The sequence below is a fragment of the Musca autumnalis genome, unplaced genomic scaffold (genome assembly GCF_047663935.1).
Source record: "Musca autumnalis isolate F117 unplaced genomic scaffold, ASM4766393v1 scaffold_2, whole genome shotgun sequence".
Classification (NCBI taxonomy): Eukaryota; Metazoa; Arthropoda; class Insecta; order Diptera; family Muscidae; genus Musca; species Musca autumnalis.
In genome coordinates this window covers 151,272,719-151,291,603 of record NW_027411755.1, presented here as the reverse complement: position 1 = coordinate 151,291,603, position 18,885 = coordinate 151,272,719, and the positions used below count along the sequence as shown (strand labels likewise).

Here is an 18,885-nt window from a genome sequence, read left to right as displayed (position 1 = left end):
TCTTCACTGGATAAAATACTACCTCCATACAGATTTCCAACCGTTTCCATACATAAAGCTACGTGAAGAACTATTCTAAATACTGAGAAAGAGATTTTCTCAACACAAACGAGAACCTGAAATGCTTCGGAGTGACCTTCAAGAAGTTCGGCATTTATTTTTTATATGTAAAAAAATATACATACAAAATATATATAATAAAATTATCGAAATATTTCACCAACTTCTGTCGAGTTATTTATCAGAAAATTGTCTTAAAAAAGCAGCACATAACTTAGAATCCCGCCACCGAAAGAATAAATCTAAAATAGGACATTTATACATACAGTTGTTGTTGTTATTGTTGCTATTCACATTACTAGTGCTGCTGATGCTGTTGTTGTTGCTGCTGCCGTGTTGATTGAAATTATGGTCCGGCGATTCTGAAGCAGAGACATGAAAACTTCCCAACTGTTTGCGATAGGTTAAATTACTTAAACACCACAAATTATCTGTGGCCGATGCTGCTGCAGCCACTACATCCAATACGGAATGGTCATAGGGTAATGGTTCCGATTTCAAAATGAATTTATCACCATTTGTTGCCGAATAAGGAGGAGTAACTGGGGAGGGTGTATCATTGAGATTATAATAATAATTGGCACAATTATTATTCTGCTGTTGGTGGTGGTGGTGGTGCTGCTGCGGTTGTTGTTGCTGTTGTGGATGAAGATGATGATGATGGCTATGATGATGTGATATATCACAGCCATCCGGAAATAAATTACGGCAAGGATAAATAAAATTTGTTGGTGTGCTGGAGGCTGTTATGGGCGAGGGTGGTAAGTTTTTGCCCTGAATATTTGAATTGTTTGTTATGTTATTGTTGTAATTGTAATTATCACTGTGATGCAAGTTGTTGTTGTTGATTTCATAGAAATGATTTTCAGTTTTTATGTTTATCCCTCCCGATGGAGAAGAAGAAGTAGTTATATCGCTTGTTTGATTTGATTCGTTGCTATGGCAAAAATTGTGATGATTGTTGGTGTTGAGAATTTCCGTAGGACCACCAATACCACCAGCACCGCCATAGACCAAGGATTGTGGACCCAAATTAGTTTGAGATGCCACTAAATTATTCGAATTAGGCTCCTGCTTAACCACAATCAAGGAAGCTAAACGATTACGCATTTTATGGAATTTCTTCTTTAATGACAAATGTGTTGAGGACGACAGGCAGGGAGTGGGTGATTTTTAATATAAATCATAAGAGAAAAAATCCATGAAGTGTTTGTGTGAAATGTAAATGAATGAAGAAAGAGGTTTACATGTTGAGTTGATGTGTGCTGCTGCTCATCAAGGTCGTGAGTGAATAAAAAAGAACGCATACACAAAACAGAAATAAACACACAGAATTATATACATATACACACACGAATATGCATTGAAAAGAAAATTATTATAAACACCTGTGGAAGGTTGAAAAACCCTCAGGCGCGCTTTATAGCTTTGCAGCTCCAGCACGGCGGATTTTGTATGCTGGACGGCAAGGAAAAGCTACGTCGTCACCAGAATTACTCCTTGAAATAGGGGTGATAATTTTTGTAGAGTGTTTGAATCCAGTTTTTGTTATTCTTTTGTATTGCGCTATAAATATTGAGATTTTTCTTTTTTACATTTTGTTACACACGTTTGTTTGTAATTTGCTCTCTTTTTTCTTTATTGCTCTCTCTTTTTATTTCTGCTGTTTTTTATCTTTCATTTATATTTTTTATGATAACTACGTCAGCACTAAGACGTAATAGCTGACTTGTTTTTTTTCTCGTTTTGTGTTACAGACATTTTATTTCAACAGATACACATTCACACACAGATGCACAATTGTTGCTTGTAGTTGTTAGTTAGGAGGCAGATACAAGGACTTTTGATACACACGCATTCTCTATTATCTTTCTGTTGTTGTTATTATTAAATTTTTAAATTTCCTTTGCCATATATGAATCTTCTTTTTAGTTAAATTCGTTACATTACTTTAAGGCTTTCGTAGTATACTTAACGTTTTCCCGCAGTATATCAATCATACGCTGTAGGGTTCTTTCGAAATTCTATTACTTATACGCACTAATAAACACCGTTAAAGCTTTACAAAAATATTTCATTAATTTACAATAAATATTTACTCAAAATCGTATCTTTTTTAAAGTCCGTAGTTTTTTTTTTGAGTGTTATAAAAAGCTAGAAGTTAGTTGGTCCGGTTTCTTTGAGATAGAATTCAGAAGAAATTCTTAAATTCAATTCACATGAAACTTTGTACACTTTATCACATCATACGCACCGGGTTTTGTAATGTTGGTTTTATTTTTATGTAAATCTGTAATGAGAAGAATTAGAATAATGTTTATTAGTAAATAGTGTTTTGTATAGAAATGTGTGGGATTTATTTAAAAATATGTCTCTATATTGATAAAACAAAATAAATTCCTGTGGACATTCACCAGTTCATATTAATGAGTGAAACCCATATATTTATATTAGTACCCTCAAGTTTATATGTATGTCTTTCTGTTTATCATCGAATCTAAAACATTGAATCGATCGTAGAACGACAAGGTTTCTAAAATGTACCATATGCAGAGGCGATTTGTGTGGAGGGAAAAACCTTAAAGGGAGCGTCGCGTTTCTGATTCCTGGGATTGTACTAAGCACAAAAGTCCACTAGACCATATATCTACGATAAAAATCGAGCCTCCCGATTTAGACTTGATGTTTTTTATCCACGTTTCTTGAATATTTTGGCATATAACAACTAAACGATTGATATTTCCGATCCAATAAAAAATTTTGCCATGCAATAATTAACAACTCACTTGTACATCGCAAAAGCATTGGAACGCTCCTTCAGATAGTTTTAACCTTGAGACAGTGCAAATTTTTCTGAAAATAAACAGAAAAATATTCGAGCGTTCTGATGCAAAATTTCAATTGTGTTGGGGTTCATGGTTATGTATATGTATTTGACTACCAAATTACCTGAAATGTCGCATTCGAAATTCTCAATAGTAAACTTCTCTGTACCAAAAGATGAGCATAAATTGTTGTTTTCATATTCTTTTAGGTTAAAAGGGTATATACACGTTGATACGGTCAAATATGTGTCTCATACGAGGGTCACTAAAAAACCTTCTGGCCTAGGCAATACGCATTGTAGCCAGGCGTCATTTGACATTTTTTTGGGAACTTTGACAGTTTTTAACCTAGGCGTACTCAGGACAGTTTTACAACTTTCGACGTGGATAAACACGGCAAGAGTGCATCGATCCTACAACACTTTAAAAAACTGATTTAATAAATTCAATCGTGGCCGTCACTCGCCTAAAAAAGAAATTCGTGAGGGTCGTCCAAAAACGGCCGTTGTGCCAGAAAAAAATAAGTCGTGTGTGAACGGGTAATGCAAGAACGCAGTGCGTGAGATAGAGACATTCCTTGGGCATTTATTCCACCAACTAACATTTGATATTGCGTGAAAACTTGGCGGCAAAAATGGTGTTTTTTTTCGTTGGATCCCCTGTCGATCGGTACATGAAATTTCGAACGTGGGCACACGATAACTCTCGAACGAAGCAGCTGATCGGATGCAAAATTTGTCATTCGTACTATTTTGTCTAAACTTAGCTTAACTTCGAAGATGGGCCATATCGGTATATTCCTTCCGATACCTCCCCCAAAAATGTTCAAACATTTTCGCTAAAATTGTGGTTAGTGGATCAACCCGATATAAGACATTTGAAGGTTTATATATATACTGAAACAAATTATTTATAGATCCACAATGTTAATTGGGAACTCTGCGAGAAATCGGACACTTTGAAAAAAGTGGTTTTTTATTTCCTTTATTTCTTGCTGTGTTGATGCTGCGCATATTAGTCCAAATTGAAACAATTAAATCGTCCTTAAGTTCGGCCGGGCCGAACTTTCTATACCCTGCATCATAAAATAGTCTTAATTAAAATGGAATAATTGGCTTTTTTCACAATTTTAGGTGGAAAACATTTTTCGACCATGGATACCCCAAATGACTAAATTATCTAATCTGAAAAATGTGTTGCATATCAATGTATCGACCTACTTTTAAAATCTTTGGTAGAAAAGTGTTATAACTGCAGGGAAACAATGTAGCTAAGACCAGGGTTTCGGAGTCGGAGTCGAGCAATTTTGCTGGAGTCTGAGTCGATAAAAATAACTCGACTCCGACTCCGGGCAAAATTTTTCCACGTTATAGAAATATAACATTAAATTTGGAACAAGAACTTTTTTAAAATCAGTATTTATTTTAAAAGAAATGTATAAGAAAATATATACGCAAATTATATATTATACTAAGTTAAATAACATATTCTTTGAAGTGTAGTCTATTCATCCCTATTTTGTTGATCCATTCGTTACATAAAATTATGATTTGACCTTTAACCTCTTTCGTCGGAAGTCTTACTGGTCTTCTCACAAAGGTCTATTGGTATTCTCATCTTGTTTTTTTATTATAAGTCATCCTTGTCTTCTTAATAAATACCCTGTGACACAAAATGGAAGTTAAGATCTGGGGGAGAAAAATTCCTTTTGGGAACCCCAAAGGATACCATAGCTGAAATTTCTGAGTCATGACATAATGATTTTTTTGATTGACCCCCATCAATCATTGAGAAAATAGTTTTCTATCTCTGTTTGGAGATATTGTTTCATCATTTTTAGATGACATGTTTTCAGTTAAATGGAATGAGGAACCTTTCTGTCCAATATGTTGTCCTTCTAGCTCAGTTTCTTCCATGTCCTTTTTGTTCTTGAACTCAAAAAGTAAAACAAAATTAAATTTCTACAAAAATGTTCCACCGAAAATTATATGTAGGTTTCCCATATCCAAGAAATCGACATTCTCACGTTTTCATTGTCCTTTATCAGTTTTACCGTTACTTTCTCAAAAAAAAAAAAACGTATGTTTATGTATTTCGGTAAATTTCGCATGATCTATTAACTATATATCAAGTCCGGATGGTTACGCTTCTGAATTAGGCATCATAAATTCGTTGTTGGTTAACGACAGATTCATCCCGCTATAACTCAGAAGTCTGACAAACGGCGAATCTTGCTTCTAGGATTCATTATATACTCAATGAGGGCTTTAGATGTAGACATTCAAATAACCGGATCCGAGTTTTCTACACAATCAATTGCGTATACGAAATTCAATGAAATGCATAATAGAGTTTTCATGAGAAATGATCGGGTAAAAGTGATAAAGGACAATGAAAACATGACAATGTCGATTTCTTGTCCTAGTGGACCGACCCTACATACAATTTTCCTAGCAACATTTTTGTAGAAAATGTTCATGCACGAAATATCATCGTTTCCTAATTGAGGCGTTCAGAGCACACTTCGACTAACTCCATAAAACAAAAAGTTGAGAAAAGCAATGATGAAATGTATATTGTTTTTTAAAATTCCCCTGATAATATGGATTCAAATATATAATGTAGAATGCATAATAGCAGGTATAGCTTTCATCTAACGGTATATAAAATAAAATAAAAAAAATAGTCAACAAACAATCGTTAGTAATGTTGTAGCAATGGTGGAGTTAATCGAAGTGTGCACTGAAAAAAGTAATAAAGTTAGGTCTTGAATTTTTTTATTAACGAAAAACTTAGTTTTATACACATATATTACAGGTTTTACATACAAATTAATATTTGCAATTCGATTATAAAACAATATTTGTAATTACTTCATGTTAGCTTTATGTTAGCGGCATTCTTCATGGTTAGGTTTACGACGTTTCCGACGTATGTAATATACATCAAAAATGTATGTCATATACGTCATAATTTCCTGAAGGCCATCTATGGTTTCGACAAAAGCCGAAAGAGCATTGCATTTTAAAAATGTACATGTTGAGAGCAGAGCTACATTTGAATGTGGAGTTAATCGAAGTGTGCACTGAAAAAAATTGCATATTATTCAGTGGTCAAAAAAAACTTGTTATTTAAAGGTGCTCATCTTTATTGTTCAGGAAAGATATTATAATCATAAATAGATATGGCTATATCAAAGGCTTTGACACTAAAATCTCAAATTTTTCAAAAAGTGGAGTTAGTCGAAGTGTGCACTGAACGGCTCAATTGAGTGGTGTATACAATATATCTCAAATATTTCAATAAAATTATCCACACCACACCAAAGTTCAAAATGTGAGCGCTGAGTTTTAGTTTAAGGGGAGATTTCAGAAACAAGTAGAAAGTATAAGTAGCATAGAATATGTGGTCAAATTTTTAAGTCGATTGGAACAATATTGCCTCAGTATGAACGTTGGATGGGAACAATTTATTTTATTTTGTATGCAGCATATAAACTGTGTTTTTCTCGAAATCGGTCAAAAAATATATGACAATTGGTTTTCGAGATAGAGTTGGCACCGCAAAATGCTTTAATAAAAACAAGGTTACGTAGACGGCCTCAAAACTTGGTAATATTTTTTTCTTTCAGATGAAGAAAAATATCTGCCAATAAGTTACGTAGTTTTCTCGGAAAAAAATCATGAAAAATGGTTTTTGTTGAGCTTTACAACTGGGGGTCTCCTTTTGAGGCTAAGCACACTAAAATGTTGGCTTACATCCAGTTTGAAACTTGGTCGTAAATTGCTTATAGTTTTTATTTTATGTAGTCCTTACGATTTGTATTGCCCCTTCATACTTAAAGATTTTCTCACGCCGAAGGATTCCGCCCAGAATATACTCGTGCAAAAAAAGGAAAATCGACAAAAATTTTCTACTTTGCTACTTGTCAATGTCAGATTCGGCAAAAACAGTATTGATATGTTCGAATGTATTCGAGCGAATGCCCTTTTTAATGAATATGTAAGGAAAAACTAACAAATTAGCCTATATAGCCCAAAATATAGGAAAAGATTACAATTTTGTGCACATTTTATTAATTTTTAGTCGGAGTCATGAAAAAAACTCGCTTGGAGTCGGAGTCGAGCCAAAAATACCTCGGCTCCGAAACCCTGGCTAAGACCCTCAAAATACCGATAAATCGGGAGGTACTGTTATATGGGGGGCTATACCAAAACATAGACCAATGTCAATGATTTTTAGTGTAGAACTTTCGTGACCACTGAGAGCCTTACATGCCAAATTACAGCTAGTTCGGGTAATAACTGTAGCTAAAATTCTCCAAATGCCGAAAATCGGGAGGTACCGTTATATGAGGGATATACCAAAGCTTTAACCTATATTGACGATAGTTAATGGAAAAATTTCGTGGCCACTGAGAATTTAAAATGTCGAATTACAGCTAGTTCGGTTAAAAATTGTAGCTAAAATCCTCAAAATACCGAAAATCGGGAGGTACCGTTATATGCGGGCTTACCAAAACATGGGCCTATATTCACGATTTTTGGTGGAGAAGTTTCGTGGCCACTGGAAACCTTAAATGCCAAATTACAGCTAGTTCGGTTAAAAATTGTAACTAAAATCCTCCAAATACCGAATATCAGGAGGTGAACATGGACCTATGCTCATAATTTTTGGAGTAAAAGTTTGTTGATCACTAGGAACCCCAAATGTCAAATGAACGGAAACGGAAAACCAAACTCAATATACCATCCATACTATGGTGGAGGTTATAAAAAAATGTTTTGCTGTATTTATTGTGTTTTTATCAACTATCTAATCAAAAATATAAAACAAATTTTGCACAGTTTTTATCAATGCACAATTTGTATCAATGCTTGTACTCTTCAATTTTCTTGAATTTTTTTTTGTATTAATTACAATAATTTTAATTCCCATTTGGTAGAGAGATTATAATTAATTAATATTATATTATTTTATATTATTATATATTATTATTAATTAATATTATATTAATTAATAATAGGTTTGTCCTTGTACTTTCTCAGTAAATACTACTCAGTAACTTCTTTTTAGAGAGTAAAGCATTTTATACTCTTTCAAAGGAAAAAATAAAAAAAAGTAAAAAGACAACATTCAGTAAAATGTTCAATTTGATTAATATTTTTGACAACTGCCTAAAGCTACAAAGTGTTACTGAACAAAATTCTTTCAGTAAAAATTATAAGTTCTCAGTAATAAAAATTTCAATACAAGTTTCTCAATTCATTCTCTTTTACTGAACATTTGTGTAAAAAAACAACATTCAGTAATAATTTGTAATAATTATTACAAATTATCCAGTACGCAGACACACTTATTATATACTATTATTTTTCTTATTTTTTTAAAGTTTGTCAATACAAATTTTCTTTTATATAAGTGTGAAATATTTGTCATTTTACAAAAAAAAAAAAAAAAAACAAGTAAAAAAGTATCAGTCGGCAGAGATATACCCTCAGCCTGTGTATATTGAAACTATTTTTTCACAAAAAACTCATGTATTTAGGGAGTTTTAAAAATTTTGGACATTTGAACTGATAAAATGTTGATTAGGATTAAAGATCAAAAGTTTTGCGGAGTAGATACTAAAAAGAATGGATCTGCAGCCACTACATATGATACCAGAGGGGTTTTTTACAACTTCAGGGATGTTTGCTCAAGAAGTATGGACTTGCCCCTGAAACAACTTTTACCATCGCAATTGAGGCAGCAATGCAAGTTGCTTCAACAAAAATCAAAGTGATTCGAAAGCAGGTCTTAAAGTGAACATGTATCCGAAATTTTGTGTGGGAGGTACCGGATGGAGTGGACAAATATAGTCCATGTTTGAACCTGATCTATATCTGGTAGATATATTACTTACTTACTTAGTTGGCCCATTACAGAACATTTGTTCCATAGACCGAACTAAGAAAAGATCTCCATTCCTCTCTGTTTTTCGCTTGACTTTTTGGAATACCTAGATATATTAGGATGTGTAAAGTATGGTCCAATTCGGCCACTCTCTTCAAGAGTTATCGTGCGCACAATTTTTCCGAACATTTTTGAACTTTTGTGGGGGAGGTACCTGAAGGAGTGGACCGATATGGCATATCTTCGAACTTAAACTATGTTTGGACAAAATATTACTAAGGCCAAACTTTGGACCGAATCGGCAGACCTGTTCGAGAGTTATTTTGCCCTCCAACCTCCTCACACGGTGTCATAGGGGTTTTTTGCAACTTTCATGCTATTTTCTCAGGAAGTATGGACTTGCCCCTGATGAAACTTATACCGTCGTATGGAGGGCAGTGAATACAAGTTGCTAAAGCAAAAATCAAAGCGATTCGAGAGATGGTCCTAAACTGAACTTTTCCAAATTTTTGTGTGGGAGGTACCCGAAGGAGTGGACCGATTGAGTCCATATTAAAACCTAATCTAAGTCTGGTACACGCTCCACGATGGGCAAAGTATGGACCAAATCGGTTACTCCCTTCAAGGGTTATCGTGCGCACAAATTTTCCGAACATTTTTGAATTTTTGTGGGGGAGGTACCGGAAGGAGGGGACCGATATAGCTCATCTTCGAACTTAAACTAAGTTTGGTCAAAATATTACGAAAGCCAAAATTTGAACCGAATCGGTTCATCCGTTCGAGAGTTATCGTGCGCGCCAGCCAGCCAGACAGACAGACAGACGGACGGACATTGCTCAATCGACTCCAAATTGTCTGAAACACATTTCGTCCAAACATACTTGGGGTCTAAAACCATTATTTCGATGAGGCACATTTTGCCCGTATGAAAGTGTATATCGACAAAAATTTCTAAAATCGTCTTTTCCATTTCAAAAAAATTAAAAAAAAATTTTGATACTACATCAATGATTTTTGGTACATAGATTAAGAAAAAAATCGTCATTCCAAATCTGTTTTCGTTACCAACTTTGATTGTTGCGCGCAAAAGATATGACCGTTTTAATTATGCTAATTAGAAAAATTTTTAAAAAAATCGCGGCTTAATATAGTAAGCTGTTATATCCAATTGTCGTTAACTGAATTCGCACCCTTTGAGAATATGCAAAAATAAATTCAAAAAGTTTCAATGGATTCGCGAAAAATTAAATTTGTTAAATAATTTCACGTATTTACAAACATATTATTGAAACAATAGCGCTTATACTTACAAAAAAATATATAAAAAAATTATAGCAGCATCCGGACATTGTGAGGAATAAAATGAAACATAAGTCGTGAAGTTTGGAGCTATAGTATTCGTGTTATTTGCAAAAACACAATGAAAATGTGACGAAAAAAATAAAAATTATGTTATTCTAATTTTATTTTTTTATGGTTTTATAGGAAATGTTGAAGAAAAACTGATTGAGTTCTTCGTCATTTTCGTCCAAATTTCACGCAATAATGAAGATATTCCGTTGCAACAACTTTTTCACTTATAGTTTTCCTATTGGCGAATATTTTTAGAACATTATATTAAATCACAAGGAATTCCAATTGTGGCATAACCTTAAAATAATGTTATATTGAATATTACAACATTTGAAACGCATAGAAACCGCGTAATAGTGGAAATCACAAGATGCGCATCCGATTTTCCAAAACAGCGAATCAATCCCTCTTATTTGATATACACTTTGTGAAATTCCATTTGACGACCACGATGTAGCATCAGTTGCATGTTAGGGTGCAAAAAACAGTAAAATGCCCATAATTTCCACGAAGTACATTTGCATTTTATGCGCATCCGATTTCAATGAACACCATTAAAAAATACATCATCCTATGTCATTTCAATGCGATCCATCAAGAACCGTGGATGAAGCATCGCACTCAGTTTTTAGAAAAAATCTATTATATCTCCAGATTCGCGAACGTTTTTCAATATCTGTTTTCGCACATTTTAAATATGTGTTTCGCTCTATTTATCTAAGTAGGAATAACACATCTAAAACGCGTCTAAATACGCGATATTTTCAAAAATATTTTTTGCATATTTTCGAAATTTGAGGGGTATCATATCCGCCGATCTAGTGGATGGATTTAGACGCGCAAAGGCTTGTTACATTCAGAACGTAAAAAAACTAAATTCACGCGGGTTTCCACTGAAATCGAAAGGCATTTGTAAGTTTTGAATCCAAAAAACTGTTTTTTTAAAAAAAAAATACGCACAAAAATTTCGACTTTAAGCTGAATTTGTTGTGAACCTTTGAAGGCTACACGCCCGAGTTATACGTCAAAAAATGCGTAATCGCGAGTACTACAATCTCATAATCAGTTTTTAAACGAGTACAGTTGCGCGTTCCGATTAGAGCAAAAATTCAAAAAACCCAATTTTTCAGTCTTCAAAATGTCAGCATCCGTTTGAGATTGATGCGGTGGTTATATTAAAAAATCATACATTAGAAACTTCATCTCTGAAGTGTGTTCTTTAACTTCTTCTTTGAACATTATACTCTACATTGTATTGTAAAGCCACTAATTGAAAATTGACTTAAAAAAAATCGTTTCCCTCAACGATTTTTTCCTATTTTTTTACATTAAAACGACCACAGCTTCCGCTCAAATTTCTATTTTCGGAAACCCATCGGTGAATCGGACTAAAACAGTTTATTTTACCTAAATGCGTTCAAAAGTTATGGTATATTACAACAATTCGCGAGTTACAATACCCCATACCTCAGTTTCAACATAAGTAAATTTTCTACAAAAAGGCCGATATACCCTCGTTAGCATAAATGCTGAGGGTATAAAAAACATTTGCTTTGTTGTTTTATTTTGGAATTTATCTTGAACTTTTTAAAAAATTCTGCATTTTTGGATTTTGATATTCTAAAAAATACTAATTATTCGAATCCCTCTACCAAATGGGACTTAATATATGTGCAATTGATATTAGTTTAATACAAAAAAAAATCAAGAAAATCGAAGAGTACAATCATTGATAAAAATTGATATAAATATTGCATCCATCCCCACTGTAAACATTATGGACCAATATTAAGAAAATTATGGGTATTTCTTTGAATGTGGTTTATACAGAATTCGACTTTTTAAGGCGCGATGTGTCTGGAGCTCTTAGTAAAAAAATTGAGAATCTACTGAAATGTTTTGCTGGGAAGCAGCAAGACAGCAAACAATAAAGGAAATCAAAAACCACTTTTTGCTAAATGGCCTGATTTCAACCAGATATCCCCGTATATATTTTGAGATTTTTTGTTTTGGTAGCTTTAAGTTCGCTATAAAGTATCGAAACACAACCTTAAAAAACTTTTATTGTACAATAACAAATTTGCCCTAATATTATTATATCATATTGTAAACCAATCTAGAATCGTCAAATAAACTGAGGAATTATAATATAAAAATTAAGGAAATTTCATATCCTTAAAATAAGTACTGTAATTTAACCTAGATTAAAGCTATAATGTAAAGTTTTCACCGAACCTTAACATCATTTTACAACGACAACACCTTTACAGTTTTAAACGTATATTAATGCACTACTTTGAAAATAAGGAAAATATGGTACCGAAAATGTGGAATCAAATTAAATAACTGCTTACCGATACTGGTACATATTACAAAAAGAATATCCAGGGATACAATTTGACATATGATGCATTTGGTCACTGAACGAAAAAATTCTAATAACACATATACGTCCAATCCGTTATTATAATGGCCAGAAGTGGGGAAAAACAGCACAACACAAATTATTAACTAGTCCATATTACATCCTGATATAACACACATACGCACATTATCAACTTTTAATTTTCGCACAAGCTGGTGCATTTTCACTTGCATGCTTTTGATTACAAAACAGTAGTTCTTCGTTATTCCAATGTAGTTAAAAAACATAAATTATTTAAATAATATTACTCATACGCACATAAAAGCAATCAAATTCCTTAATAATATAACTTATACGCACATATGCATAAACATTTATCCCACATACGCACAGGTGAACAAACTTTCTTAATGTGCACACAAATACTTACATTCTTTTTGTAATAATGATTTTCGTTATATATTCCAAAAATTTAGTTATTTCCAGTTGATGTGATATTTTATATATAAGCATATGCAGGACAGCAACAAAATTAGCGAAAGGTATCCTTTTTTGTGTACTTTTTGTTTGTTAATCCTTTATAACCTTATATGATTTGTAGGTTTCCACTAAGAAGCTTCTAAATATCTGATTGCATTGTTGTTAGAATATTTTTGTTTTTATAAATTTGCTATGCTTAAAGCACCGTTATTTTTAAATTGCCTCTATTAAATGATATGTTTTGAGCCATTGATGTGGAACTGTAACTTCACACACAAATAATATCACTCATACGTTCGTTTACACTTGTTCTAATTTACGCACGCATTAATGCAACACTTTAAAAGTGTTCTAAAGCCAAGCTGAGAATTTTTTTTCGAATTTAATTCATGAAAATTAAACTTTTACTTTTACAAACAATTTAACACACTTCCGGTTCTAAGTGACGTTTTTATTTATTTTTTTCTCTTTTGCGGGGTAAATAAAAATTCTACTTCTTGTGTTTAATATTTTTGTTTTTAAATTCTATAATTTAGTTTATTATTTTGTTTATTTGGTTGATTTCTTATTGTTTTGCAATTTTCGTGCTCATCTAACGGTATGTGTTAACAACGCGGCGTCTGTGACGCGACTGAACTTATATTTACGGTTACACGCGACTATATTCACTTTACCGTTTGGCTGGCGGTGTGTTTTTGATTTTGGTTTCATTCACACATACAGCCACCCAGTCAGCCTGCCAGCCAGCAAGCACACGATGCGGCGCATTGCTTTTTGCCAAACGAATCGACGACGACAACAAAACCCCAACAATGACGATTTTCAAAAGTTCCGTGCCGTTGCATGAGGAGGAGGATTAATGATGATGAAAATGATGGTGACGGCAAAAGCTAGCTACAGTGATGGTTGGTAGGATGATGAGACAATACACAAACAATGACGTTAACTATGATTGTTATGGCTTGGCTATTTCTTGGTGGGATTCCAAGAGTTGTGTTTTTGATGATATCTTGTCTGAGTGCATGACCAAAAAAGCACACACTCTAGCCGAGAGCTAGAGAGCACAAAAGTGAGCGAGAGCACAAACCGTAAGTAATGTTAGATTATTTGCATTGTACTCACCTACCTACCTCAATACCCCCAATGAATTGCATTTGCAAAAGCTTCAAAACCAAAACAAACTGAGAAACATTACTCACCGTTATAAACACTCTCACTATCTACCATGGGGTAGCACTAAAGCAAAAACCATAGCAGTGTTGCCGTTACAGGTTTGGCGTTTTTTACTAGAAGAAATTTTGTCTCCTCTTGTAGATGGTCTATGAGCAAATCTCAGCATCCGCGTGAAAGCTTGTAACGCTGGACCTCTCTTTCTAGATCATGAAGATCCATCCTATCCACCATATGGTGATTAGTATGGCACTCAGGGTAACCCCTGGCCAAGTACTGCAACGAAAACATGCCATTGTGTTGCTGTACTGAAAAAATCGATGCCTCCTCCTGTAGATGGTCCACCGAAGACATGAGGAGGCATCCTGTTACAGTTCTCAAAGCGGCTTTCTGACAAGTTTGAATATTTTCCATTGCATTGGACTTATATTCGCGAATCACACTGGCGCCGACCGATATATCGCGTTATATGTGATCAACAAGGTTTCTTTATCTGCACCCCAAGTGCTGCCGGCAAAGGACTTGAGGACTTTGCTCCTACATCTTGTTTGTCGCAGACAGCAGTACTATGCGCTGGCGACGTGAACATGCTGTCGAAAGCGACCATCGACCATGACATTAAACTCAATTTTCACCAGAGTAGTCCATGTGGTGAACAGAGTGGCCGTAGAATTAGTGGCGAATAGGAGTTCAACCTTTCACCAATGACATCAGGGAAGTTACCTGGCGCCAAGATCGTATACTCACCCACATACGTTACGATTGCAATGTCATCTGGAGAGGGTGGATACGGGGCTTAGACTTATTTTTCTGAATTTCACGTACGAATAATTGATTATGCAACCTTTCAAACTTGGCCGGAATGTAATCGGCTCAATGTCATTAAACAGCGTGGAGTGCTTGATAGGATGAAATGCTTTCACCAATGATTTCAGCGAAGGTACCTGCCGCCAAGATCGTATAATCACATGCATGGGCTTGGACTTATATTTCCTGAATTCCACGTACGACTGGGGTTCAAACATATAATTGTTTATCCAACCTTTCAAACTTGACCGGAGAGTAGTCGGCTTAATGTCCTTAAACAGGGTGGAGTGCTTGACAGGATCAAAGGCTTTTAATAAGTCGAGCGCCACCATCAATGTTCTATAACACGGCATGCACTGGTTGAGGCCAGGGTTTCGGAGTCGGAGTCTGCGAGTCGGAGTCGAGAAAAAAAAAATAACTCGACTCCGACTCCGTGCAAAATGTTTTCCACGTTATAGAAATAAAACATTAAATTTGGAACAAGAACATTTTTTTTAAATTATTAATTATTTGAAATGATATAAGTTGATCAAAAAAAAAAAATCATTAATTATTTTAAAAGAAAGGTATAAGAAGACATATATGTAAACGGTATATTATACTAAGTTAAAGGACAATTCACAGGATATTTACTAGCCTCTGAAGTGTAGTCTGTTCATCCCTATTTTGTTTTTCCAATTGATTCTTTACATTTTTTGCAAACAAGAGTAAAGTTCTATGACAATCGAATTAAGATTGGAACTTTAACCTCTTTCGTCAGAAGTCTTACTGGTCTTCTCACAAAGATCTATTGGTATTCTCATTTTGTTTTTTTATGAGAAGTCATCCTTGTCTTCTATTAAAGACATTGTGGTCTCTATGGGAAATCTTACTGAATACAATTTGATACAAAATGGAATTCAAGATCAATTGAGAAACCTGACGGATCCCATGAAATCTCACACACACAATATACATATCTCAAATATTTCAATAAAATGATGAATTTTAGTTTATGGGGTGATCCCTACTTATAAATTTCAGAAAAAGTAGAAAGTATAAACAGCATAGAATATGTGGTAACATTTTTAAGGCGATCGGAAAGATAATGCCTTAGTATGAGCGTTGGATTGCATTGCATTTTCTTTAATTGTGAAAATATTTGATAAGAAAATCGCGCGATTGTTTTAAAAAAATTTTTCGCCTGCCGCGCCTTTCTTTTTCCAGAACGTACTTAAACATTTTTACAAAATTTTTATTTTCTTAAATTGTGAAAATATTTTTGTAAAATATCGCTCGATTTTTTAAAAATATTTTCGCATGAGGCGCTTTTTGTTTTTCTGAAAGTATTGGAATAGTTTTACAAAAACTTTTATCTTCTTAAAAAGCGCTGGCGTCGCTTTTCGTCAGGAAATATTTTAAAATTTGTACAAAAACTATTTATTTTCTTAAATTGTGAAAATATTTTTGTAAAAAATCGCTCGATTTTTTTAATAATATTTTCGGCTGCGCACAGTGCGAAATATGAACAATTTAGCGGAACTTTACTAATAACTTTTAGTGGAAAGGACGTAGATTAATAAAATGTTGCAAAAATTTTTATTATATTAATGGGTACTGTGGGGCTTAATATGGGCCACATAGACCTGGGTTTCCTGTAGCGCTCATGTAACGGCGGCTGCCGTTTTTACGTTTTACATTAATTTTTCAATCGATTTTGCTGCAAATTTGTATACTGCGTTTTCAGCGGGTAGAAAACTTATGTACAAACTATTTCCAACATAGGTTTGCGATCTAGTACGGTTCTGGCCGATAGGATATATTTTAAAGGTTCCAGGCACATTTTTCCACGTATTTGATTGTATTTTGGCATTTTATGGTCTTCGTGGATAGGAAACCTCTGTATGAAATATTAGCAAAGTAGGTTCACGTTTTGGTATAGCCCCCATATAACGGGTCCTCCATTCGAGGTATTATCAAGGTTAAAGACAAAAATTGCTAACGATTTTGGTGCAAATGTAAATATTGAGAGTTTGGTGAATAAAAAACCTCTTTAAACAAAAAATGTCATTGTAGGTCCACGTTTGGGTGTAGCCCCACAACGCTACACATTTATAAAGGAGTAATATGTTATTATTTGTATAATACGGCGTTTATATTATAGTTGTTTGCAGGGTTAACCTTCTTTATGAGGATTTATTTGAAGTATACACAATGGAAATGGCATTTGAAACCCAGACCCACTGGGTTAACCCGGTTATATGTAAACGGCCTATTAGTTTTTATTTGTCTCAGATTATGTTCAGTTTGGCACTTCATTACAAATTTCACTGTATATTGGTACTTCCTGCACAGCATTAAAAACTGTATCACTATACATACATAAGTCACTAACATTTTCAGGTCCAAACTATGAAAAATTGCGAGATTATTCTTAATATCCCAGATATCCTCTTTATTAGGATAAGTGAGTCCATTTCTTCAAAACACAGTCAACAATGGTGATCATTATCGGGTTATCCTTTCACTTTTGGAAAATGCAACTAAATGAAATTTCCGAAATCTTAAAAAAAACCTTGAATACTTCCGAAGACCGCACGTTTCCGCAGCTGTTTTATAGCTTTGCGAACAGAGGAGGATCCAATCTTTCAAATTATATATATCTCAACACGGGAATATACGGAAATCGCTTTCGAAATGTCCATGAAAAAAAATATTTTGAAAACTTCAAAAATAGCACTTCTTTCCGATTAAAATTGCACGATAACAAAAAGAGTTTTTTCCATTTTTTAAGAGTAAAATATCATAATTGTTTTGTAAAATATTATAAAAAAGAAATCATGTCATACTGTCTTACCATTTGTCCTCGCGACTCCACTATCTTTTAATGAAGAGAAAATCAATTTCTTGAAAAAAAAGTAGAAAACAAAAGTGCATCTTTTAATTGCATTTTTTAAGTCGTTTCGCGGAGTAAATCGCCAAACTGAGTAGGGTTTATTTGCAGTAGAATTCTTAGGTAACGATTTCAATAAAAATGTAATCAATTTTATGTACTTTCAAAATTCCTTAAAGTTCCACTAAACTTCCCATATTTCGCACTGTGCTGCGATGCTTTTTGTTTTTCGGAAAGTGTTGCAAGTTATAACAAACACTTTTTTTTAAATATTGAACATTTCGTTATTCAGAAAGTATTTGCAAATTTTAACAAAAACTTTTTATTTTCTTACTTTACATTTTCCTGCAGGCAGAATTTTTCATTTAAAATAGGTTCGAATGCAAATTTTATACATAGTTCGATTTGTATTGTCTACTACATATTTTGTACTTAATTTTCTTAAAAAATTTAAATCAATTATACGAGTAAATTATATTATGAAATGAATAATAAAATAAATAAAAATAATTTATTTTTTTTTCTCTTTCAGGTGAAGAAAAAAATCTGCCAAAAAGTTACGTAGTTTTCTCGAAATGGTTTTTATTGAACTTTACAACTGGGGGTCTCCTTTTAAGGATAATCACACTAAAATGTTGGCTTACATCCAGTTTGAATTGCTTAATTGCATGTAGTCCTTATAATTTGTATTGCCCCTTCATTTTCACATATTTTGAAATCTTAAAGATTTTTTTCACGCGGAAGAATTCCGTCCAGAATATACTCGTGGAAAAAAGGAAAACCGACAAAAACTTTCTAACTTTGCTATTTTTCAATGTAAGGTTCGACAGAAACAGTATTGATATGTTCGAATGTATTCGAACAAATGCCCTTTCTAATGAATAAGTAAGGAAAAACTAACACATTAGCCTATGTAGGCCAAAATATAGGAAAAAGTTGAAAAATTTTACACATATTATTCATTTTTAGTGGTATAGAAATTCACTCTCGAAGTCGACCCGGAGTCGGAGCCGGAGTCGTGAAAAAAAACTCGTCTGGAGTCGGAGTCGGAGTCGAGC

At 33.7% G+C, this 18,885-nt stretch overlaps 1 protein-coding gene and 1 long non-coding RNA gene across 3 annotated transcripts in view; both read right to left on the bottom strand.

The window, feature by feature from the left end:
• Hr38 (Hormone receptor-like in 38) overlaps positions 1–1,567 on the bottom strand; it is a 214,961-nt gene extending 213,394 nt beyond the window's left edge. Inside the window, exon 1 of one of the 2 annotated variants that reach the window (XM_073969553.1) lies at positions 1,409–1,567. In XM_073969553.1, coding sequence (XP_073825654.1) covers positions 1,409–1,424 — 16 coding nt within the window. In that variant the 5' untranslated portion in view covers positions 1,425–1,567. Of the gene's footprint in view, positions 1–326; positions 1,298–1,408 lie in introns of those variants that run through there. The other variant, XM_073969552.1, reaches the window with a different exon arrangement.
• A 74-nt stretch (positions 1,568–1,641) lies between these two features.
• Positions 1,642–13,795, bottom strand: LOC141394737 (uncharacterized). Its single transcript, XR_012410482.1, has 2 exons — positions 12,929–13,795; positions 1,642–2,350 (listed from the first exon to the last, which is right to left on the bottom strand). It is a non-coding gene; the product is annotated as an uncharacterized lncRNA (long non-coding RNA).
• Positions 13,796–18,885: the final 5,090 nt, after the last annotated feature.